The 26,283-nt window shown below is 45.5% G+C and overlaps 1 protein-coding gene across 1 annotated transcript in view; it reads left to right on the forward strand.

Moving 5' to 3' along the window:
* The window catches only part of SUGP1 (SURP and G-patch domain containing 1), a 104,452-nt gene that overhangs the window by 54,336 nt on the left and 23,833 nt on the right, over window positions 1–26,283 (forward strand). The window contains exons 10-12 of the mRNA XM_029613814.1: window positions 11,992–12,166; window positions 24,201–24,307; window positions 25,030–25,175. Of these exons, the coding sequence (XP_029469674.1) occupies window positions 11,992–12,166; window positions 24,201–24,307; window positions 25,030–25,175 (428 nt within the window). The remainder of the gene's footprint in view (window positions 1–11,991; window positions 12,167–24,200; window positions 24,308–25,029; window positions 25,176–26,283) is intronic.

A 26,283-nucleotide genomic window follows, 5' to 3' on the forward strand; every position in this document is an offset into this window, starting at 1 on the left:
AGAGTAGAAAGCTTGGTGTAGAAACTTGTACGTCTGGTCCCGTAGCGTGACATTCACCACAGTTCGAGAGATATGTGTAAAGCATGCCTGAAGGTCCCGCGAGGAGACAGCCTGTGGCAAAACCTTATTCCATTTTGCAGTAACGCTCTCCAAGGTTGGTGCTAAAGTCAGTATCGCCAGTGCCGAGTAATATTGGGAGGCAGACATTCTTTTCCCGTCCTCACCAATCAAAAAATCACGGACCTTGTGGCCCTGAAAAAAGGTCGGATTTGCCTTTTGCTCCTCCAACATAAAATGCCGAAGTTGTAAGTATCCATACAGATCAGAATGAGGGACAGAAAAACGGTCCATGAGGTCTTGAAAACTGCACAGCCGATAGCGATCTGCTTCCGACTCCAGGAGTTGGTACATACACTGTAAACCTTTAATTGACCACAACTTGAAGATCATTTGCGACATTCCGGGCTGGAATGTTTGACAGCCACGAATGGGTAAGCAAGTGGTCACTCCCGGAGTAAGTTTAAATTGCCGACACAGCCGCCTCCACACTTGACGCAGGGGCCGTACCACCACACTGGTAGTTATTAATTTTGGAAGGGAGGAGTCCGATAGGTGTAGAGTAGCCCCAGGAGCGTGTGGAGAGAGCCAAGCTGTGTAGTGGTCCATTGGAGAATAAAAAGCCGTGCCACAGATCCAGTCCCTTACATGCCGTAATAAACATGCTTGATTATAGCGCTCCAAATCCGGGCAATTGAGGCCTCCCTGTCCTTTGGGTTGCATTAGAGTCTTTAAGGGAATGCGGGCCTTTTTACCATTCCATAGATATTGCTGAAGTCCTTTGTTAACATCTCGCACATCCTGTTTCCTAAGCCATAGCGGCAACATATGAAAAAGATACAACCATTTTGAGATTTCCATCATCTTTAATAGCAAAATTTTTCCAGATAGTGACAAGGGTAAGTCCCTCCACGCCGCGAGATGGGTAAGCAATTTCTGCTTCAGAGGGGTGACATTTAACCCATAAAGCTTACTAGGTAAGGCAGGGATGTGGATACCCAGATACTTTAGAGAGGTGCCCACCCACCTCAAGGGGAAGGTACCCGGCCACGTCGAGTGCAAAGTCCCCAGTATATCCAAAGCCTCTGATTTTTCCACGTTGATTTTTAACCCGGAAAATGTCCCAAACACAGCCTGTAAATGGAGGACATGTGGTAAGGAGGCAGCAGGGTTACAAAGAAAAACCAACATATCGTCAGCAAAGGCCGCTACTTTGAAATTCCCATTCTTGTAATGGAGACCCTGAATAATAGAGGATTCAGCCAATTTCCTTAACAGGGGGTCAAGGGTAAGAATATATAGAATCGGGGATAGCGGGCATCCCTGCCGTACCCCACGTGCAATACCGAAGGCTTCCGATATAGTGTCATTAGCTACAATATGAGACATTGGTTGATGATATAGAATAGAAATGGCCTGTATAATCTTATTGGGAAACCCAAAACGCCGCAGGACAGAAAACATATAATCCCAGGAAACTCTATCAAAGGCTTTTTCTGAGTCAAACCCTACCGCCATGGATTCAAGACCAAGGGAATGCGATGTTTCTATGGCAGAGAGTAGGCGAATAACATGGGCCCCTGCATTTCGGCCCCCCACAAACCCTGCCTGGTACTGTGAAATAATAGAGGGCAAGACAGAATTCATTCTTTGTGCCAAAATCCTTGCATATAATTTTAAGTCGCAATTTAACAAAGATATGGGGCGGTAAGAGGAGGCTAAAGTGGAATCCTTCCCTGGTTTGGGCAAAACAGTAATAAATGCTTTGTTAAACGAAGGGGGAAATTGGTTAATATCACAAGCATGGTTGAAAAAGGCTGCTAAAGGCCCCGCCAACGAAGCACTCAGAATTTTATAATATTCTAAGGTAAACCCATCCGGACCTGGGGACTTATGGTTTTTACCTGTTTTAATAACACCCCGTATCTCCCCTTCAGTAATAGGTCTGCAAAGAAAATCCCTCTTGTCCTCTGGGACCTGAGGCAATCTTATATCTTGAAAGAATGCCTCTTCTTCTGCCGAACCCCCTGCTCTGTCCTCACTGTAAAGTCTTTCATAAAAATCACGCAAAACTGTACAGATCTCTTTAGTAGAGGTAACATGATGGCCAAGGTGGGTTTTTAGGCCCCCAATAAAGGTTTTACGGCGTTTTATGGCTACCATCCGTGCTAGTAATTTACTAGATTTATTCCCATACTGAAAGAAAAAATTTTCAGAGGCTTTAAGTGACTTTTGCGCCCGAAGATGAAGGTGGGAATTTAAGGCAGTGAGGCAAGCGTTATAGGCATCTTTATGCACCTGGGACGGAGAGTTAGCTAACACTCTCTGGGCTGTGTGGAGCTGGGAATCAAGCTGCAAAATGAGTGCGTTTAATTTTTTCCTCTGCGCAATAGAATAGGCTATAACCTCCCCTCTTAACACTACCTTGCTCGTTTCCCAGTATAGAGTGGGGTCTACTACATGCTGCTCATTATTCTGAGCATACTCATCCCACTTTGTCCGGAGATACAACTGAAAATCCTTATCTGCATGTAAAGATCCAGGGAAGCGCCACGTCCTCTGTCCTGTCCTAGGAGCAGCTAGCCAGAGGTCCACCCACACTGGGGCATGATCAGCTATCACAATAGATTCAATATCTGCTGTGTCCACCTTGTCCAACAAGGGTTTGGACAGTAAAATGTAGTCTATTCTTGACAAGGTATAGTGCGCCCTAGAGATATGTGTATAAACTTTATTTTCTGGATTTAAGAGGCGCCAAACATCTAACAGCCCCAGACGTTTACAGAATTGGCGAACCCCAGAGTCCGCGGAGTCCTTAAAGCTTTTTGGAATGTAAGATTTATCCACGCCAGCCTGAAAAACACTATTAAAGTCTCCCACCAAAAGGAGTTCGCCCTGAGAGCTAGTTAGTAAGATATTAGTTACCTTAGTAACAAAGGCTGGGTCCGGAGTATTGGGAGCATATATAGTGCCAATAGTTACCGTGTTCCCTGCTAGAGTTCCTATAACTATTAAAAACCGTCCCTCCGGATCCTTAATTTCCTGGATAAGTGTAAAGGGGATATTCTTATTGATAAGTACCGCGACGCCTCCCTTCTTCCCCTTAGCTTCCGAGAAATAGCAAGCAGCAACCCAGTCCCTGCAAAGTTTCTTACTTTCAAGGGCAGTTAAGTGTGTTTCTTGTAAGCAGGCGATACCCACCTTTAAACGCTTTAAATGTTGGAAAACTTTCTTTCTTTTAATAGGGGTACCCAACCCATTAACATTCCATGAAATTATCCTGCATTTACTACCCATAACGGCCAAGGTATGGTGTGAGCCATAACACAGGATGAATAAAAAACGGAAGAGCAAGCTCCCAGCCTAACTCACCCTCCCTAGTAAAGAGCTGTGTCCAGCCAACAAAGGTGTTCATCACACAGAGAAATACCAGTAAGAAAGGAAAATGAAAATTCAAAAGCATACATAATCCCAATAACACCAGTGCCCTCCCCCCCACCCCCATCCCCGATCCCATAACCCCAACAACTAGTAACCCGTCCAGACACATAAGCCTGGTAGTGGAGTCAATCATGAGTGCTCGGACCTTCCAGAGCTCCCCCTCCCCCTCCATTTTAACTATATAGCCTTCCATGCGGTATTAATACTTAAGGGCTAGAATTCAGGGAGTCCAAGAACTTCGTAGCCTCTGCCACTGTTTCATACGATTGCCATTTGCCTTCATAATTAACGCGAAGCTTAGCTGGAAACTGCATGATAAACCGTAAATTCTTGTCAATTAACTTTCCGCAAACAGGGGCAAAGGCTCTCCTCATTGCAGCCACTCTCGCCGAGTAGTCCGGTGCAAGCCGAACGTTTGCTCCCTGGAATTGCACAGTACCACATTTCCTAGCTGCTTGCATCAGTAGTTGCTTGTGATGGAAATTGAGTATTTTCATAATGACCACTCGCGGCCGTGACTGGTCTTGACCCTTGGTTCCCATCCGATGGGCCCGCTCGATTTCTAGACAGCCCTCCAATTCCGGCAGGCCCAAAGCCTCTGGCAGCCATTTTATAAGAGAAGGCCTAAGCAGGTGTTCCTCTACGCTTTCCGGTATTCCTAGGCATCGAATATTGGACCTGCGGGCCCTATTCTCAAGGTCATCAGTCTTAGCAATCTGCTCTTGTAGCATTTTATCAAAAGTAGCCACCTGCCCACGCAGGCCCGTGACTTCGTCTTCCAAGGAGGACGTGCGGTCCTCGATTTGATTGAGTCGTGGCGCATAATCCGTGATCACCTCTCTCAGGGCCCCAATCTGGTCTGAAATGCCCGTCAATTTGCAGTCCAAAGCCGCTAAGACTGCTTCTTTAATTTCAGTCACCGTAAGCGAAAGCGGCACAGTTACCTGTGCTTCGCTCTCCTGCATCGGCACAGCCGTTCCGGGCGCCATCTTGGGATCCGGCCCCTTGCCTTTTTCTTTATCACGTTTTGCCAGCTTAGGAGGCATGGGGGACGGCGTTTTGGACATAAACGAGGTAATCGACATAGGCTAAGTCCGTCTTGAGCAGAAAAGGGGTACCGCAGAAGATTGTTGCCAGTGGATGGAGGCGGAGGGGAGCCTGGCGTCCGGAGCGAGATCAGATGCGTCCGATCCCGTTCACCACATCACGTGACTCCCCTGTCCTCCTGCAATTTATCTCAATGCGCTTGAGATTTAACTACTCTGCAAAATTTTGTCATTCGCAAATTTGATCACCTCACTCATCGTACCCCTTTCCAGATCATTTATAAATATATTAAAAAGCACCAGTCCAAGTACAGATCCCTGAGGCACTACAATGTTTATCTTTTTCCACTGTGAAAACAGACCTCTATTCTCTGTTTCCTGTCTTTTAACCAGTTTGCAGTCCACAAAAGAATATAGTCTTCTATGCCATGACCTTTTAGCTTTCGTAGAAGCCTCTCATGAGGAACTTTGTCAAACGCCTTCTGAAAAACCAAATACACCACATCTACCGGTTCATCTTTGTCCACGTTTATTCATCCCTTCAAAAAACATGTAGGAGATTTGTGAAGCAAGACTTCCCTTGGGTAAATCCATGCTGACTGTGTCCTATTAAACCATAATATCTAAATGTTTTTTGATTTCATTCTTTATAACACTTTCCACAATTTTTCCTGGCACTGAAGTCAGACTTACTAGTCTATAGTTTCCCGGATCATCCCTGGAGCCCTTTTTAAATATTGGGGTTACATTGGCCACCTTCCAGTCTTCAGGTACAATGGATGATTTTAATACTAGGTTACAAATTAATTGTTATAGATCTGAAATTTCTTTTTTGAGTTCTTTCAGAACCCTGGGGTGCATACCATCCGGTCCAGGTGATTTACTGCTCTTCAGTTTGTCAGTCTGGCCTACCACATCTTCCAGGTTCATCAAGATTTGGTTCAGTTCATCTGAATCGTCACCCTTGAAAACTGTCCCCAGACTGGGTATCTCCCTAACATCCTCTTCATTAAATACTGAAGCAAAGAATTTGTTTAGTCTTTCCGCATCCCTCAATCATCTAATGGTCCAACCAACTCCCTCGCTGGCTTTCTGCTTCGGATATATTTTTTAAAGTTTTTATTATGAGTTTTTGCCTCTATGGCCAACTTTTTTTCAAATTCTCTTAGGGGCAGATTTTAAAAGCCCTATGCATGCTGGGCCTATTTTCAAAAGGCCCGGCGGTGCGCATAAAGCCCCGGGACGCGTGTAAGTCCCGGGACTTGAAAAAATGGGCAGGGCGGGGGCATGGCCAGAGGCCTCCATATGGCTGCTGGGCTGGGGGATTGCACGCTGGCACTTGGCCAGCATGCGCAAATTATGCCTGCCTCTGGCAGGCCTAACTTCCACAACAAACGTACGGGGTGGGGGGGGGTTCGGGCTTGAGGACGGGACAGGTAGGGGAAGGGAGGGGAGGGGAACGTGAGGGGGGGGAGTTCCCTCCGAGGAAAGCCAGCTGGTCTCACCGAGGGCTCGGCACGGGCAAGTTGCACTAATGTGCGCCCCCTTGCGTGCGCCAACCCCTGATTTTATAACATGCGCGCGCGTAACTTTTAAAATCTGCCCCTTAGCCTGTCTTATCAATGTCTTACATTTAACTTGTGAATGCTTATGCTTTATTGTATTTTCTTCTGATGGATCTTTCTTCCAGTTTTTGAATGGAGATCTTTTGGATAAAATAGCCTCTTTCACCTCACTTTTTAGCCATGCTGACAATCATTTGATTTTCCTTCCACCTTTTCTTAATGCGTGGAGTACATCTGGACTGTGCTTCTAAGATGGCATTTTTTAATAATGTCAATGCCTTTTGCATACTATTAACCTTTGTAGCTGCACCTTTCGGTTTTTTATTTTTTAATAACCTATTTTTCTCATTTTATCAAAGTTTCCCTTTTGAGAGCTGTGGATTTACTTACTGTCCCCCTTCCAGTCATTTCTTCAGGTTTGATCATATTGCCAAGTGCCCTACCACCGTTGCCTCTCTCACCAAATCCTGTGCTCCACTGAGAATTATATTTAAAATTGCTCCCTCTCTCATCTATTCCTGATCCAATTGCTCCATAAAACTGTCATTTATTCCATCCAGGAGCTTTATATCTCTAGCATGTACCTATGATACATTTACCCAGTCAATATTGGGGTAATTGAAATCTCCCATTATTACTGCACTACCAATTTGATTAGCTTCCATAATTTCTCTTAGCATTTCACTGTCCATCTCATCATTTTGGCAGGTGGAGGATGGTATACTCCTATCACTATACTCTTCCCCAACACTCAAGAGATTTCTACCCATAAAGATTCTGTTGGGCATTTAGTCTCTTTCAGGAACTTTATCCTGTTGGTTTGTATGACATCGTGGACAAAAAGCGCCACTCTAGCATGTAGATAAACAAAGGGGGATGATATCTAAATTATATTCTTTAATGTTGGGTCCCGACGTCCCACCTCATCCTTATCAGTCAAAATGGGAAACAGACTTAGGATACACTATTACCCCCGATTCTTGGACGCAAATCTATACTCATGCACGCAAATGTTCAGTATCGGCCATATTGCAGGAGAACTGTTATAAGCTTATTACTAGATGGCACCTTACCCCCAGTACTTTACACAACAGATATCCCCATGTAAGTAATCAATGTTGGCGGGGTTGTGGTCAAACAGGCACCTTTTTTCATACTTGGTGGTCTTGTGACAAGATATCTCCGTTATGGCGGCTTGTTGCCCAGTGGTTGGAACATATTTTGGGCATTCAAGGGCTGCTTGACCCTGGTTTTATGCTATTACTGCATCCCCACATTCCTATGGAAAAACCACACATGGCTTTTTGTCAACAAGTTTTTATTGCCACTCGGTTAACCATAGCCAGTTACTGGAAACAGAATATGACACCTTCGCTAGCAATCGTACAGCATAAAGTACACTTCTATTGTAAAATGGCAGCCATTACAGCTGAGTTACATGACTCTTCGAATAAATTTCAGAAAGCGTGGGCACCTTACCTAACTTGGGAAACAAAACAGGCAGAGCAGTGAATTCTTCCTCTTGCATGGTTCACCTTACAGTTGAAAGGTCGCTTTAGCTTTTATTTTCCTGATATCCCTTATTTGCTTCTTATATTTTTCCTATGATTGTCTTACTTCCTTGTTCAACCCCATTAACTTTCCGTTTATCCGCTGAGGCTATTTCCCGTTATTACTTATGGGTCAGGCTCATGGAGGGGAGGGGAGGGAGGGAGGGGGAATCCTGAGGGTTATACACACCCACATGTATCCTGTATACTTAATTGGTATGTACGCTGTTTATTCCATTTATGATGCTGCAGTTTTGTTTGTTGGCATTAATTGGGTGTTTGTATTTTTGTATTTTTGAAACTTTAATAAAATTTCAATTGAAAAAAAAAAAAAAGCGCCACTCTGCTACCAAGTTGTTCCTCTCTATCATTGCGAAATAATTTGTACCCTGATATAGCACTATCTCATTGGTTATCCTCTTTCCACCATGCCTCGAAGATGCCAATTAAGTCTACATAAGAAATTGCCATGCTGGATCAGACCAAGGGTCCATCAAGCCCAGCATCCTGTTTCCAACAGAGGCCAAACCAGGCCACAAGAACCTGGCAATTACCCAAACACTAAGAAGATCCCATGCTACTGATGCAATTAAAAGCAGTGGCTATTCCCTAAGTCAACTTGATTAATAGCAGTTAATGGACTTCTCCTCCAAGAACTTATCCAAATCTTTTTTTGAACCCATCTACACTAACTGCACTAACCACATTCTCTGGCAACAAATTCCAGTGCTTAATTGTGCGTTGAGTGAAAAAGAATTTTCTCCGAATTGTCTTACATGTGCTACTTGCTAACTTCATGGAGTGCCCTCTAGTCCTTTTATTATCTGAAAGTGTAAATAACCGATTCACATCTACTCGTTCAAGACCTCTCATGATCTTAAAGACCTCTATCATATCCCCCCCTCAGCCATCTCTTCTCCAAGCTGAACAGTCCTAATCTCTTCAGCCTTTCCTCATAGGGGAGCTGTTCCATCCCCTTTATCATTTAGGTTGCCCTTCTCTGTACCTTCTCCATCGCAACTATATCTTTTTTGAGATGCGGCGACCAGAATTGTACACAATATTCAAGGTGCGGTCTCATCATGGAGCGATACAGAGGCATTATGACATTTTCCATTTTATTAACCATTCCCTTCCTAATAATTCCTAACACTTTTTTATTGCTGCGGCACACTGAGCCGACGATTTCAAAGTATTATCCACTATGATGCCTAGATCTTTTTTCTGGCTGGTAGCTCCTAATATGGAACCTAACATCGTGTAACTACAACAAGGGTTATTTTTCCCTTTATGCAACACCTTGCACTTGTCCACATTAAATTTCATCTGCCTTTGTATGCCCAATCTTCCAGTCTTGCAAGATCTTCCTGTAATGTATTACAATCCGCTTGTGATTTCTACTGAGAAAATTGACCATTTAATCCTACTCTGTTTCCTATCTTTTAACCATACACTTTAACTCTCCCATCTTACTACTTAGACTTCTGGCATTAGCATGCAAACATTTCAAAGTGTATTTTTTGTTTGTATTTACATTCTGCTTTTCAGTTGGCAGGGATAAATTGGAATCTTTTAGCTCAGGTGAGTCTTTAATTATAGGCACATGGATTGTTTTTCTTATTAGTGGAACCTCTCTGTTGGGAATCCCTAACTAATGCTTCATTAATATCTTTTGAAGATACCTCCCTCCAACCCATGCGCTGCTGAGTAACTGTCAGTTTTCCCCTTAGAGCAGCTTTTAAATTAAATTAATCTCCTTTTTAAAGGTTAGCACCAGCAGTCTGGTTCCACCCTGCTTAAGGTGGAACCCATCCCTTCGGAAGAGACTCCACCTTCCCCCAAGAGGTTCCCCAGTTCCTTACAAAACTGATTCCCTCTTCCTTGCACCATCGTCTCATCCACGCATTGAGACTCCGGAGCTCTGCCTGCCTGTGGGGACCTGCGTGTGGAACAGGGAGCATTTCAGAGAATGCTTCCCTGGAGGTTCTGGATTTCAGCTTTCTACCTAAGAGCCTACATTTGGCATCCAGAACCTCCCACATTTTCCTATGTCGTTGGTGCCCACATGTACCATGACAGCCGGCTCCTTCCCAGCTCTGTCTAAAATCCTATCTAAGTGATGTGTGAGGTCCTCCACCTTCGCACCAGGGAGGCATGTTACCAGGCAATCCTCACACTCACCAGCCATCTAGCTGACTAAATTCCTAATAATTGAAACACCAATTATGACAGCTGACCTAACCCTTCCTTCCTGGGTAATAGCCCTGGGAGACAGATCTTCGGGGCAAGAGGACAACGCATCACCTAGAGAGCAGTTCCTTGCTAAGGGATCATTTCCTGCTGTGCCAGGTTGATGCTATACGACCAGAAGACCACCCTCCTCCAAGGCAGCACCAAGGCTGCCAGACTGGAGTTGGGACTTGGCTACTATGTCTCTCAAGGTCTCATCTATATACCTTTCTGTCTGCCTCAGTTCCTCCGGATCTGCCACTCTAGCTTCCAGAGATCGGATTCGTTCTCTGAGAGACAGGAGCTCTTTGCACCGGGTGCATACATACAACCTCTCACTGGAGGATAAAAAAAATCATATATGTGACCCTCGATGCAAGAGACTAGAAGATCCTCCTCTTGCTGCTGGTGGACTGCTGCCTTCATCTTAATTTTGTTGATTTCCTAGTTAAGCTTAGGTTGCTGTGAGAGTAGGGAATGCTTACAATTAGGGTCCTTTAAATGTATTAGTGTATTCACTATTTATCTGGTTGTGCCCTACAAGGAGATGATTGAACTTTTGATACGTTGTGGGAAATTTCTGAATTTAAGTTAAAAGGCTGGTTAAATTTATTTTCTTTAATGTGAAAGTGTCACCTGCCTATAAATCAAATGAGGAGCTACAGGTAGGTGGAAGGGAAAGGCAAACACACAGACTCCTGGTTTTTGCTTGCCCTTTGACGATCTATTTAATACAGGCACACAAACACACTAAAGAATATACCCCAATAGTTTACTTCTCCCCAAAACTTTAAATTCTAAAATTTCCCCAAGCGGTACCTACCGATTCTCTTCAGCCCACCAGCAAGGTGATTCTCTCCTCTCGACGCTCCGCTTTTGGCACTGGTGACTCTTGGCACCTGTGTTTTTCTTCATGTTCTGACAAATTAGACTTTAGATGTTTTGTTTGATTTACTCCAATCAGATGAGCTTGGTTGCTCATGTTTAAAGTGGAGTTCTGTGTTTGCTTGTGCCTTCAGGGACATTTTTCCACAGGAGCCACAGTTTGTTGTATCATGGTTTGGTCTGAGGTATTTTAGGCAAAAAGAATGTAAGTCTAAAACAGACATCTTGTGTCCATATTTCTTAAAAGGGGGCTCTGAACTTCCCTTTCCTCTCTGAAGAGATTTTTCCTGTCGACATTCTTCAAATGACGCAATAATGCTGAGAGAGAATTTTTCCGACTGTTCGCTGAGTGGACGAAAAAAGCCCGAGGCAGAATCCCGCATGGGGATGCTAGCTCAGGAAGGTCCCTACATGCTCAGAAGGCAAAGTTTAACTTTCTGAGCTATGAAAGAAAAATGACCCAGTTCTGCACTGGCAGTTGACCTCACCCATCTTTAGTGACTGGCTGTTAAATTTGACCAGGGAAACCAGGATTCAAATCCCACTGATGCTCTTTGTGACCTTGGGCAAGTCCCTTTATACTCCATTGCCTCAGGTACAAATATGCCATAGGATTTATATTTCTGCTATAAAAATAGTGGAATGATGAGCCGTGGCCAGAAAAGGGGTGGGGGGGAGGGACAATAGTGTGCAGCCGGCCACATTGCAGCGGTGCGTTTTTGCCTGCCGTGGCTACAGCTGTACCACACACTATCGCCCCCATAGCGCCACTGCAAAAAGGTGTTATTTCTGGCACTACTGCCGGCGTTAATGTATAAAACATTATTGCCTGCAGCGGTACCGGCATAAAATGTTTTTTCACCCGCTCCTTTCCCTCATTTAAATGTTAGTTTGCGATGCGGTCATTATCGTGGTTTGAAAAATGACCCCCTTAGATTGTAAGCACTTTGGGGACAGGGGTATACCTAATGTATCTGAATTTTAACTCGCCTTGAGCTATCAATGAAAAGGATAGAGCAAATCTAAAAAAAAAATTAAAATAAGTGTGCATGGAGAGGAAAACCTTCCTAGTAGTGCAGTAACAGCCTCGTGCTTTCGCCTTGGAGTGATCATGTTTGTGCGAGAGCAGTAGTGAAGGGATGGGGGTAGGCGTCTCATGGGCTTCATCTCTTTGAACTGGCTGAGCAGGTCTTAGGTTTGCTGCTTCTACCCCCACAGATGCAGCAGATGTACGACATGATCATGAAACACAAGCGTGCCATGCAGGAGGTGCAGATCCTGTGGGAGAAGGCCCTGAAGCAGCATCAGCACGAGTATGACAGTGATGAGGAGGTGGATGAGATTGGAACCTGGGAGCACCGGCTACGCCGTATGGAGATGGACAAGACCCGGGGTGAGTACAGAAAGACCATCCAGCAGCAAGATGAGCCTGCTTGGAAGGGTGTCACTTCTGTATATCACACCTAGGAAATAGAGAAGGGGAGTAGCTGTGATTTAAAAAAAAAAAAAAAGAAGGTATGCAGCTTTCATCCCAAAAGAGCTTTTGACCAAAAAACAAGAGAGGATAACAAAAGTAAACAGCTTGCCCATGCAGAGCATCAATAAGTTGGCAAGTTGGTGCTGGTTTCTTTCAGTTGAATACCTCCTAAGAGGGCCCAATGTAATACAATGTATGTAAAAATGTGAGCTAAATTTTCTCATATTTTCTTTACTCACATGATAAAAATTAACTCCCTGTGCAGTCAGCTAATGGTATATTAATAAATCACAAGTTTAAAAAAACAAAAAAAGCATACTGACCTGAAAATGTATGCAGATGACATGTTTAGTGTGCACAAAACACACAAAATCATATTCTCTGTGTATGTGGAGAAAACTTAATTTATTCCTAAGTTGTGTTTTATGCGCAGAAATTCAGAGTCAGGCCCATGAACTTCGGATTCACCCCCCTAGTCTAACATTGATGCGAATAAATTTATATCAGCTTTGATCAGGAGTTAAATTTCCACATTAAGCCCACGCACCTCTGTGCAGCAGGGAACAATAACCAATGCTTTCACTGACATGAGATTAAATGGAGGGGGTGCTAATTTGTGCACACATTTTACACGCACAAAACTTGCTGCGTCCATAGTAAAAATGTGTGCATATTTACAAGTAAAACCGCACACAGTCTAGCTAGCGTACCTTTATTACATTGGGTCCAGAGAAGGGGTATTGCAGGGATTTATTTCTTCTCAGGAGAGTTCCTTTATGAAGCATCCTCTCTAGCTGAGTAATACAGGAAATTCTGTATATTCAAACTCTTCATGTACAAAGAGTGGTCCTGTAGGGGGTGCACTAGAATGGGTAAAGAGACTCTTGAGTTGCAGCTCTGTCTGTCCCTCCCTCCCGCCACCTCATGCAGAAACTATTAAACAGCAACCTATCTCTAAACTCTGCCATTTGAAGGCCTTATGCAGATAAGATGATTGATTTAATCAACAAACGGCTTAGCCACATCACAGGTCAGGGGTAGCCAACAGGTTCGTTTAGCCTGGAACCATCACTAACACCCAGTTATCATTAAGCCTTTCCTGTATGTAGTAACACAGTTTAAATAGAGGATAAAGGAATGCAGGTACTCAGTTTTTTCCTGTAGATAAGCAGCATGAATTAGCCATGCTGTCTGGGACATCCTCCGTGCCACAAGGTGGCGGAGCTCTCAAAGATGAAAACAGAACTTTGGCAGTGAGGAGCTCCTGCTTGCATGATCCTGCGCTGCCCCAAATCTCCTCAGTCCGTTTTTTTTTTCCATGCAACTGAGTGCGCGGAACTCTTTCTCTTCAACTTTTTTAAAAATAAATAAATAAAGATATAAAGAAAACAATAACAATAATATATGAAGAGAAATAAAAGAAACAGAGCATTCTCTGCAAATGACAGTGATAGAATCAAGGCTGCCCTTGGGAGAAGTAAATAGATCTTCTCTGGGCCCTTCCCAGAGTTTTGTTGGTATTCGTTCCTTAGGGAATCTTAAAAAAAAAAAAAACTCGAAATGACAAGGATTTAGTGAAAAATAAATAAATAAAAAGAGAGAAGATATCTCTTTAAGCCTCCCAGGGGGTTGTTAGGTCCTGGTGGGACCATCCCCCCTGGTAACAGAGGCTCTGGAGCAGAGGGTTGGGAGCCCTGTAACTGCCCGTGGCTGAGAGTGATACTGGGGAACCCGGTTCACTTACCCTCTGAAGATCTGCACACAGGACAAAACGATGCTGAGGTGATTTATTTAATTTCTGAGCCGACCTAGCGGTCTCTCTTGGCCCTCCTTCCTTCCGTCGCCGTTTTTGCCATCCTTTTCAGTTCCTACGAGCTCCCGGGGGTTTGTCTTGGTCGCGCTGGTTCTTTTTTTCGGGTCCCGATCCTAATTTAGCTCGGGGATCATGGTGCGGCCTGCGGGCCGGAGTTTGTGCTGGTTGCTTGTCGGGAAGGGAAGGCTCTTTGGGGAAGCCGATTCCGGCAAAATGGCATCGCAGCAGCTCTAGAGCACGCAGGGACTCTGGGAGGGCAAAATTGCTGCGGCAGCCTCAGGACCCTTTTCTTCTCAGCGCAGGTACTGAAGCCTTACTGTGATCGTTCAGGGAGCAGGAGAAGGCTGCCATGGGGAGGGGAGCTCTCCGCCACCTCTTTCGCTGCGTCCTGCTGCCGACTTGCAGGCAGTGCAGATCTCTTCCTCAGAGGAGGAACGGGGGAAGGATTCGAATGAGTCTTCTTCCTCATTCTCCTCCGATTTTGTTTTGTTGCTGCATAAAGCCTTCAAAGCACGAAAAGCAGCAAAGAGCCAGGGTACTAAGGTACCCCGTGAGGTCCAGCCGACTCCGGGGGGCTGGGACAGGAGCTTCATCACTCCACAAGTGTACCAAGTCACACAGTGGCATAGAAGCCCCCAAGGCCAAACCCCTCTCCGGTCCTTTTCCTGTCAGGTGGACAGTTCAGATACAGACAGGGTGGATGAAGGCGAGTCTCCGCAAGCCCCTGGTGAGGGACCGGATGCAGATTAGGATCACCAGCTCCAACCGGCAAAGCCTGTAGACGTGCCTTTAGTGGAGGACGATGATCCCACAGTGGTCCTCCTGTTCAGAAGGGATGAGCTAGGTCCACTTATCCCGGCCATTCTGGAGGAGCTGGGCATTGAGGTTCCTCCAGAGGACTCTTGGTTTGGGGCTATGGATCCGGTGATGGTGAGCCTCAGGGGTCCAGCTCAATCTTTTCCGTTTCATATGTCAGTTACGGATCTTTTGTTTAAGGAGTGGGACACTCCGGACCTTGGTTTAAAGGTAAGTCGGACTATGGACAAGTTATACCCACTTCTGGAGGAAGTGCTGGACCTCCTTAAGGTCCCTAAAGTGGATGCCACGGTCTTGGCAGTGACCAAGAAAACCACCATTCAGCTAACAGGAGCCACTGCCCTGAAGGATTTGCAGGATCGCTAATTGGAGTTGCAGCTTAAAAAGATTTTTGAGGTTTCGGCCCTAGGAGTGCAGCAGTTTCGTGCTGCGAGCCAGTCTCCGCTGGGTTCAGGATTTGCAAGCCGCAGCTTCCCTTTCTGCGAGTGAGGCGGTGCAAACAGGGCACCTGGAGTCGGCGGTAGCTTACAGTGCTGATGTGCTTTATGATCTGTTGCAGACTTCTGGCAAGACTATGGTCTTGGCCGTGTCAGCCCACAGGCTTCTCTGGCTTAGACACTGGGCTGCGGATGTTTCCTCTAAGGCTCAACTGAGTTCCTTACCCTTCAAGTGTAAGCTGTTTTTCGGGCAACAATTGGAGGACACGATAAAATCTCTGGGGGAGAATAAAGTCCATAGGTTGCCAGAAGATAGACCCAGGACGAGAGGATCCTTTCCTCAACGGGCGAGATTTCAGGGAAATCGCCGGTTTCACACTTCATGTTCCGCAGGTTCAACCTTTTGACAGGGTCCCAGCCGCCAATCTTCTTGGAATCAGTCCTTTCGAGGGCACCGGCCTGCCAGAGATGGAGCCCCACAATCTCATGGGGGTCCCAAGACAGTGCAATGAAGCGAGGCCAGTCCACTCTTCCATCCCAAGAATAGGGGGGAAGTTATCCCTCTTTCTAGAAGAGTAGACCAACTTAACCTCAGATCTGTGGGTCCTCAGTATAGTAGAATGCGGTTACCACCAAAAACACCGGGCGGTACAGGACACTCTGCTGCGGTTACAGGACCTAGGCGCCAGAGTTCCGGTACCAGCAGGAGAGCTCAGGCGAGGGCGCTACTCCATCTACTTCATGGTGCCCAAGAAGGAGGGCACCTTCCGTCCCATCCTAGACTTAAAGAGAGTCGATCGGACTCTAAAGGTACCTCGTTTTCGGATGGAAACACTTCGCTCGGTGATAGCGTCTGTACGCAAAGGGGAATGCCTAGCATCTCTAGATCTGATAGAAGCTTACTTGCACTTTCCTATACGCCCGGATCATGAGAAATATCTGCGGTTTGCGATCCTGGGGCATCATTTTCAATTTTGCGTGCTACCGTTCGGTCTGGCGACAGCGTCCAGAGTCTTCACCAAGGTGATGGTGGTTGTGGCAGCGGCCCTGCGAAAGGAGGGAATTTTGGTAGACCCCTATCTGGACGATTGGCTGATTCGAGCGAAGTCAGAACACCTTTGCAGGGCAGCTGTGCAGAGGGTGCTACAGATGTTGAGCTCATTGGGTTGGGTGGTCAACCCCGACAAGTCACCTGGTTCCCTTCCAGTCCTTGGAGTTTTTGGGTGCTTGGTTCGACACGATCTTGGGAAAGGTTTTCCTTACCGAGGAAAGATTGTCCAAGCTTCTCACTCAGGTGGAGTCCTGCTTCATCCCAGGGTCTGAGATTATTTGCAGGTCTTTGGTTCGATGGCTTCCACTCTTGAACTGGTACCCTGGGCCTTTGCGCATATATATCCTCTTCAGTCAGCCTTGTTCTCCCTGTGGAATCCACTCTACAAACAGTTTCCTCTTCTCCTCCCACTGACGGATTCGGCACGGTCCAGCCTTCTTTGGTGGCTGTGTCCAGACAATTTACGACGGGGTGTGGATTTGGAAATTCCCTCCTGGATAGTGGTAACCACCGATGCCAGCCTCTCCGGGTGGGGAGCGGTTTGTCGAGGAACGGCAGTGCAAGGTCAGTGGACAAGGTCGGAGTCATCTTGGTTGATCAATCGGTTGGAGACCAGAGCAGTTCGGTTGGCGCTACAGGCCCTCCTTCCCTTAGTAGAGGGGAGATTAGTGCAGATTCTCTCCGACAATGCGACGACGGTGGCTTACATCAGTCGTCAGGGTGGAACTTAGTCGTCCGGTGGCGACGGAGGCTCAACTTTTAATCAGCTGGGCGGAACAGCACCTGTACAGGATAGCAGCCTCTCACATTGCCGGAGTGGACAATGTGCAGGCCGATTTTTCTCAGCCGCCACCAGTTGGATCCGGGAGAGTGGGAACTCTCAAAGACTTTCAATCTCCTGTGCAACCGATAGTCCAGGCCCACGATGGACCTGATGGCGACGTATTGCAATGCCAAAGCTCCTCTATTTTTCAGTCATCGAAGAGAGACAGGAGCGAAAGGTGTAGACGCTCTGGTGCTTCCCGGGCCAAAGGACATTCTGTTGTACGTCTTTCCGCCGTGGCCTTTGGTCGGCAAGGTTCTACGCCGCATCGAGACTCGTTCGGGCAAGGTGATACTTGCACCAGAGTGGCCGAGGCACCCGTGGTTTGCAGACCTTCTCAATCTGGCGGTAGTCTTCCCGCTGAAATTTCATCCGTCCCAGAGTCTACTGCGACAAGGTCCCATTTATTTCATAGAGGTAGATCGCTTTTGTCTAGCAGCATGGCTTTTGAAAGGCGAAGATTGAGAAATAAGGGTTACTCAAAGGAGGTGATTACTACACTTTTGCAGTCTCGTAAAACTTCTACCTCCATAGCCTACTTCAGAGTTTGGGCTATTTTCAAGGACTGGTGCCTGAACCACGTGGTGGAGCCATCCAGGGCTACTCTTCTGGATGTTCTGGCCTTTCTGCAGGCAGGTCTAGTAAAAGGTCTAGTCTTCAATTCCCTATGAGTTCAGGTGGCAGCCCTTGGTAGTTTTTGGGGAAAGGTACAGGGCCTCGCTCTAGCATCTCATCCAGATGTTCATTTTCTGTGAGACGTTAAACATCTGTGTCCTCCAATTCGGAACCCCTGTCCTTCGTGGAAGCTCAACCTGGTTCTCCGTGCCCTTTGTAATGCGCCTTTCGAGCTGCTATCGTATCGGCGCAGCGTGTTTCAGAGCTACAGGCCTTATCTTGTCGGGAGCCCTTCTTAAGGATTTATAACGAAGGAGTTTCTTTACGAATGGTTCCCTCCTTTCTTCCGAAAGTAGTGTCCTTTTCATTTGAATCAGACTGTGAAGCTCCCATTCTTGGCGGGCCTAGATCTTTCTACTTTCCGTCTTTTGGACCATCTGTTTGTCCTATGGAGTGGTCCCAGGAAGGGTCAGAAAGGCTTCAAGGGCCACCATTGCACGCTGGCTGAAGGAAGCTATTGCTTCGGCTTACCTAGCTCAGGGCCATCCAATTCCGGTCGGTCTCCAGGCTCATTCTACTAGATCGCAGGTGACTTCATGGGCGGAATGTCAGCAGGTGTCGCCTCAGGAGATTTGTCAAGCAGCTACGTGGAAATCTCTGCACATGTTTGCTAGGCATTACCATCTAGATGTCGGGCCCCAGAGCCCGCTTCCTTGGGGCCTGTGTTCTCCAAGCAGGACTCTCTCAGTCCCACCTTGGTTAGGGAAGCTTTGGTACATACCAGGAGTCTGGACTGATCCAGATACGTACAGGGAAAGGAAAATTGGTCCTTACCTGCTAATTTTCGTTCCTGTAGTAGCACGGATCAGTCCAGAGTCCCACCCATGGGGAAATGGAGAGTCCACTCAGCCGGTTGATGTTCATATTCTGCAGATTTATTCAATGCATTATGATATTGTGCGCCCACCTTCAAAGGGCAGGAGAATGGGCATGTTTTCGTTCATGTTACCAGTTTTCATTCCCTCTGCTCTACGAGGGGAGGGGGGGAATTTTGGTTGTACTAGTTTACTTTTCTCTGCTTGGATTCAGTGTAATATTGACAGACTCCAGGTGGCACCTCAGGGGTATAGGACGGAGTCGATTAAAACTTCTCTGTCTTCATCTGCTGGAGGGGAGGCAAAACCCAGGAGTCTGGACTGATCTGTGGTAGTACAGGAATGAAAATTAGCAGGTAAGAACCAATTTTCCTTTTCGAGCACTCCTACTCAAATACAGAGTTCAACAATCACCAGGCTTTGTCATTCAACTGCCTCACCAGTCTGTAGTGATCGAGTCTGCTATGAAAGACAAAGAAGTTACAAATTCACTGAAATTCTCCCCCAGTAAAAGACCACAAACATCTAGGTAACTTTGGCAAGAAGGTATTTCAAAGTGTAATGCTTTCTGTTAACATATACTGTACATCTGCTATTCTACAAGTTGCAGTATATTCGCAACTGCATTCAGAAGCTGAAGCAGCTATTATCCCCAGCCACTTTTGGATGTGGAGGAAGATATCCATCACCTATTCCAATCTTTCTACAAATCATTTGATTCTTTTTCACATATCTCATTAGCCTTCATTGGAACTAGACATATATGGCATGGCTTTGGGTGAGGACTTTCATGAGAAACTGGTGGATCTCCCATTCTTGGGGGCAATCTTTTCAGCAAAAAGCTTCGGGAGTCAGTCGCTGAGACAAAAGACCAAAATGTGGCAGTGCAATTTCTCTCAACAGCCCTCCATGTTGAAACATCACTTCTGCAGGAGGCCTTACTGATCTTTTCAATAGTACCATCTGCTGCCCATTTCGGCCCAGGATACTCAGCCACTTTTCCCCAGGCCTCAACAAAGGAATGTCATGTGCCAAAAGCCACAAAAGAAGCCCAGCCCAAAGTGAGATGTAGTTTTTAAATTCTCCAAACAATCCATTTCCCAATCTTCCAGTAGGGGGAAGAATCCAACCTTTCATGGAGAAGTGTGGTCAGACCACAAAGGAACCTCTGTCCTCCAAATTGTGTAGTCTGGGTACTAGTGTGTTGCTCCTGACCACCATCCCTTCCTCATTGTTCAGTGCACCATTTGGATCCATTTCATCTGCTGCAGCTTCATCTGGAAGTCACTTCTCCATCAACAAGTGAAAGAACCAATCCTAGTGCCTAAGTAGGTGCGGGTTTTCTGTTCCAATATTTACTTATCCCCATTCTGAACTTGATGTCTGAAAAAACATACCCTCAGAGATATTCAAAATGAATTCCCTCAGCATGATTCTCCCTTTCATACAGAAGGACAAATGGATGTGTGCCCCTATTCTAAAGGATGTATATGCTCACATACCCATTCACCATTTGCGTTGTTACCTCCACTTCCAGGTGGATTCTTTCCATTACTAGTACAAAGTACTCTCTTTTGGCATGTCGTCAGCCTTGAGGGTCTTTACAAAATGCCTCAAGATAGTAGCGGCTCATCTGCTTTGCCAGGGAATAAAAATCTTCCTTTACCTGGACAATTGGCTAATCACAGCCAACTCCTGAGAGAAAATGCTCCATTCTTTGCACACAATGATTTGTTTTTATGCATTACTTGGATTTTCTACTAAACTTCAAGAAATCAAGCCTGGAACTCATTCAGAGACTCAAGTTCATCAGGGCTTGATTAGATTCACTGCAGGAAAGAACTTTCCTGCCTCCTGACTGAGCAAACACTGTGACATCGCTCATCTGCAAGCTACTGTCCACACTCAACAGCCAGAAGACTCCTCGTGGTCCTCTGTAACATGGCAGCTGCTATCTATATGATTCTGCTGACCCGCCTTCATATCTGCTACCTCCAGTAGAGTACATATCCAGTGGTTCAACTAACTCAATTGCTCTCATCTCCGGCTCAAATTACATTGGAAATGAAATAAGAGTTGCAGTGGTAGTTGTACCTCCAAGTTTTCCAGAAAGGATCCCCTCTTTGCTAGCTCCCCTATCAAGTGGTACTGGCTACAGATGCTACCACCATGGGGGGCACAAACTGAAACTGTTCACACTCAGGACATCTGGTTTCTTCAGGAGAGCTGTTGTCAAATCACTCTCCTGGAGATGAACGCAATTGGCATTTGCGCATCTTTCAGGGAAAGCGCTTCCTGATTCAAACAGACAACCAAGTTGCCATGTTTTACATCAGTGAGCAAGGAGGAATGGGATCATGGCCTCTGCCAGGAAGCCTTAAAAATCTGGAATTGGGCAGAAGGAAATCGAGCTGTCCTCTGGCCAACTATCTGCTGGGCATCTTCAACACGCTGGCAGATCGACTCAGCAGACGTTTTCGACCACATGAGTGGTCTCTACAGCAATCAGTGGTTGACAAACTGTTCAGCTTCTGGGGTCTGCCATGGATGGACCTATTCATATCACAACAGAAAACAAAATTAAATCAATTTTTCTCAATTCTACCAAGTGATCTCAGGCTGGCTCAGGATGCTTTCCAACTTGATTAGGGACAAAACCTCATGTGTGCTTTTCCAGCGTTTCTTATCACCAGTATAGAAGGTTGTTTAAGGCTGTTCTCAGCTAATCCTCATCTCCCCATCATGGCCCAGGCAGATCTGGTATGCATATCTCATACAACTTTCCATCAGTCCTCCCATACATCTTGGAACAGACCCTGTGTTAACTCATCCCCCACCTTTCAACCCTCTTCCTCACAGCTTGGATGTTCAGTGCTCAGTGATTGCAGATCCCCACTTATCTACAGAGATTGTGGACATAATATTCTCATCTAGAAAGCCTTCAACTAGAAGAAAAGTCTTCAGATGGAATAGGTACTCCAAATGGTGATAACAGAACAATTTGGACCCATTTTCTTGTGAATCTAAGCATCTGCTAAAATATTTGCTCCACCTTTCTCAGGTCTCGCCACCTCTTCGGTATGAATGCTATAGCGGCTTACCATACTCAACTGAATGGCAAACCAATCTTTACTTATCCGCTAATATATCATTTCATGAAAGGTCTATCTCATGTCAAGTCCCCAGTATAAAAAATACTTATTTTGTGGGGTCTGAATGTGGCCCTTTCCCAAATAATGAAATCTCCCTTTGAGCCACCGAAGTCAGCTTCTCTAAAGTACTTGACATGGAAGGTGGTATTCCTCGTCTGAGTGACTTCAGCTAGAAGAGTCAGTGAACTCCAAACTCTCATCCACTAGCCTGTGCATATTCAATTTTTCCCCAACAGTATGATTCTCTGTACCCACCCAAAGTTTCAATTTTTCATATCAATCAATCCATTGTACTGCCTATCGCTTTCCAAGGCCCTATGTGCATGAAGGACTGCAAAAGAGCCTTAGCATATTACAAGAAATGAACTCTGCCACATCATAAAATCTCCTGTTCGTCTCATAAGACTACACAGGTTAGGAGTAGTGGTCACCAAACATACTTTGTCTAACTGGTTGGCCAAGTACATTCACCACTGCTACATCTTAGCAGGATTGCAAGTCATCAACTCTGTGAAGACTCAAGTGAAAACCATGGCTTCTTCTCTTGCTCATCTTCAAGAAGTATCCACTCTCACTGTAGTCTACTCTTCACGGTTGAGGGCTGGATTGTTTACTAAGTAAATGCTGTGCTGCAGCCCTCAGCTTGGGACTCCCCACATGTAATGATTAATTCAGCCTGCTTATCGATGGAAAAAATTGTTTGCATGCCATAAATGGTGTTTTCCCTAAATAGTAGGATGAATGAGCCAAGGAATATTCTCCCTCCTCCCTAGAAAGTTGACTTTATAGCTAGATTTAGCTCAGATATTGACTGAGGAGGCTCATGACACAACACCCACAGGGTAATTCCTCACATGCTTAGTAGAACTCAAAGCTCTACTAGCAAGGAGAAACGAGTCCGTTCAGTGCGACCGGGTGACATCACCTACATGTAATGGCTAATTCATCTTGCTATTTATGTAAAACACCATTTATGGTAAGCAAACTTGCTTTTTGTGTAATTAAAAACTTGTTCTTTTTTTCATGAAAGAACGTATCCTCCAACTCCCAGTACAGATCTGTGATTCGTGAACACGGCATCAGGGGTTCCATGCATTCCGTGGTCTTATTCCTTCACTTGATGATCATCACAGTGTGCTCCACTTACAGGTCGCCACAGCATGTTAACATTTCTATCTCTTTTTTGATTGCTGCTGCATATCATCTGCTCATTGTGAGGAGGTGGTCAAAAAAGTAAATAGAATGTTAGTTTATTATTCAGAAAGGAATGGAGAACAAAACTGAGAATATCATAATACTTCTGTACAGATCTATGGTGCAACCGCATTCAATTCTGGTCATCCCCATCTCAAAAAAGATATAGCGGAATTAGAAAAGGTACAGAGAAGGGCAACAAAAATGACAAAAGGGAAGGAAGGACTTCTTATGAGGAAAGGCTGAACAGGTTAGGGCTCTCTTTAGTCTGGAGAAGATAGCTGAGAGGGAATATGGAAGATTAAAAAAAAAAAAAAGCCATGGGTGAGGAGTAAGAGATATATGGACCAGTTATTTACTTTTTCAGATAGTACAAGGACTAGGGGACACGCCATGAAACTAACAGGTAGCAGAATTAAAATATCTTTGGAAAAGTAGTTTTTGGGTTTTTTTTTCATGATGCAAATTAATCTATGAAATTTGTTGCTGGAGAATGTGGCCAAGGCATCTAGCATAGTGGAGCTTAAAAAGGGTTTGGACAAGTTCCTGAAAGAAAAGTCCTTAAACAGTTTTTAGTTGGGAAAAGTCACCGCTTATCCCTGGGAGTGGGAGCAAGAAATGGATCTACTTGTTGGGATCTCCTAGGCTCTTCGTAGACATATGGATTAGCCACGGTCGGAGACAGAATGCTGGCTTCAGTGATTTCTCCCACCCAGGTCTGACCCAGCATGGCACTTATGTCTGAACACTTTTTCCATGCTTTTCACCCTGGCACTGGCTGCTTATATCCTTTTGGAGTCTCAGTGGACAAGCACATTCTGCCATTTTGAAGAATTTGTGGGTTTCCATTTTGAATGTAGGCGCCATCTGTGTTTTGATTCATGTCTTCTGTCGGACTGTCCCACAGGCTCATCATTTTGTGAAAAACAGTATTTTCTAACGTACACTCCCCCTTCATAGGGCTAGTGCATGGCCCCTGGTTCTCACAAAATCAAATCTTTGTATGGGCCTGAAAGGTTGTTAACCCTTCCCTCGTCTTCCTCCTAATCTTTTTTCATAACTGTTCTGTGTTCAAAGATTTCAAAGCAGAGTAGCCTGAGGTTGGGGGGAGGGAAGGGAAGGGCTGCTCCATTGTTAGAGAAGAGCCCTTACATTCTCTTTGTGTGCCTTCCAGAATGGGCGGAACAGCTGACTGAAATGGGACGCGGAAAGCATTTCATTGGTGACTTCCTGCCACCCGATGAGCTAGACAAGTTCATGGAGACCTTCAAGGCCCTGAAGGTATGTGTGCCCCCACATTCAGGTCCTGTGCTGCACCAGCACGGCACATCCTGCACTGGAGCCTTTGCACCAGGCTCATTGAAAGCTGTGCTTTGAATAATATTCATTCTCACTTGCCCATTGTCCATTTCTCTGTGCTGATAAGATGAGGAAATGTGATGCTCCTCCACCATGGCGTGATGCTCTTACATCCACAACACACTTCTTATACAGTAACTCAAGCTGTATCCCTTTGTCAGCACTTTTAACACAAAAACCAAGAGAGCCAGTTTGTACTTTTAGTTAGCTGTTTTTTGTTGCTGTTGTTTTTCTTGTTTTCTGCTTCAGGCATTCCTACATGAATAACCCACCCCAGTTCCACACTCACTAGATATGTTGGGTACCGAGCAGTCCAGCTGTCTGTAACGGCTGCCATTGTGAGTGGGCAATCTGAAGTGCACCTTTTCAGGATCTTCATGGAGTTTTATTCCTTTGTTTCCATGCCCGCTCATTTCCCCTAGACAGCACTGTGGCCAAAATGGTAGGAGACTGCTTGACCTTCCCCCTCCCCCTTCCTGCTAGGGGCTGGTCCATTATTACTCTAAAGTTGACCAGTGAGTAGCCCCTAATCCACCCCTGAGAGTTTCTCTCCTTTTGAGGGAAACCTGGAATTGGGGTAGCAATTACCTTCTCTCTAGGATCTATGGAGTAACCATCTTTTATGCTGCATTCTCCCACTGCAGGAGGGTCGAGAGCCAGACTACTCAGAGTACAAGGAATTCAAGCTGACTGTGGAGAACCTTGGATACCAGATGCTGATGAAGATGGGTTGGAAGGAAGGCGACGGTCTTGGCTCTGAGGGACAGGGAATTAAAAATCCCGTTAACAAGTAGGAAACCCATGTCTTTCTAACACTAAAGACCCTGTGCATGTTGCCTCTGGTAATAAGTTGCTGTAACACTGAGGTTGTCAGGAAGCCCATGTGTGACTGCTCCGATGATGTTCTCAGCTAGGCTTTGTCTCCATTACCCTAAGCAGTTGGAGAAAGCATCCACCTGCGAATTTAATTTTTTCCACAGTGCAACAGAGATTTTCCCTTCAGTACAAAATAAAATCTGCAACCAGGAGAGGAAAAGCTCTTGAATATTGTATTTAAGTTCCACCTTTTGTTCCTTGCCATATATTAAAATTCCTTGTGCAAGATTATGGTTTGTACAGGAGTTGGCGGAGGGCAATGGGATGTGAGTCACCAAAGATGATCTTAAGCAGCACATCTTCCTGCTCACAACACGATGCAAAAGCCCCTAGAAAGGGGGTAGGGGGGGGTGAGCCATCACTTGAGCAGTACAACTGGTCAGAGGGGAGACCTGGCATGTGCAGCCCAGCCCAACAACTGTCGCTGCAGTAGGTGGCCTTGACCAGAGAGGGGGGGGAACTGTCAGCTGCAGATAAAGGCCCCTAAATGCAGATTCTCTGCTGGGGGCAGATTCCAGTTGAGCTGGAGGAAACAGTAATTATAGTTGGCAAGACATGAAGAGAGGAAATCCCATGAGCCAGACGTTTAAAGAGATGAGACCCAGTCCTAGCTCCTCCTTTCCATTTGCATAGTTCACTTTCTGCTGGAGAGTACCTGAAGAAATCAGATTTTTAATCACACTTCCCTCTTCCTACCAATAAGGTTTTGTCCCAAAAGAATTATGGGTGGGGGGTTTTTTATTGTTTGTTTTTTTTAATGCATTTAAGAATGCTGTTCTGTAGCCAAAAGTTGTGCATTTCTTTGAAATGAATTGAGAAATTAATGAAATTTTCAGCTTTGCTTTAATTTGTTTTTTAAAATGAATGAAAAATTGTTTTGTTCCATTATGTTAAAAAAAAAAAATAGGGGCTACCAGTTTTCTGCTGCAAAAAATGTAAAATAATACTCCCGTGTCCCCCCAGCCCCTGGATCCTCTTACCGCGTAGTAGAAAATTTCTCTATGGGGCAGAAGCAGTCCCCA

This window comes from Rhinatrema bivittatum, chromosome 8 (genome assembly GCF_901001135.1).
Source record: "Rhinatrema bivittatum chromosome 8, aRhiBiv1.1, whole genome shotgun sequence".
Taxonomy (NCBI): domain Eukaryota; kingdom Metazoa; phylum Chordata; class Amphibia; order Gymnophiona; family Rhinatrematidae; genus Rhinatrema; species Rhinatrema bivittatum.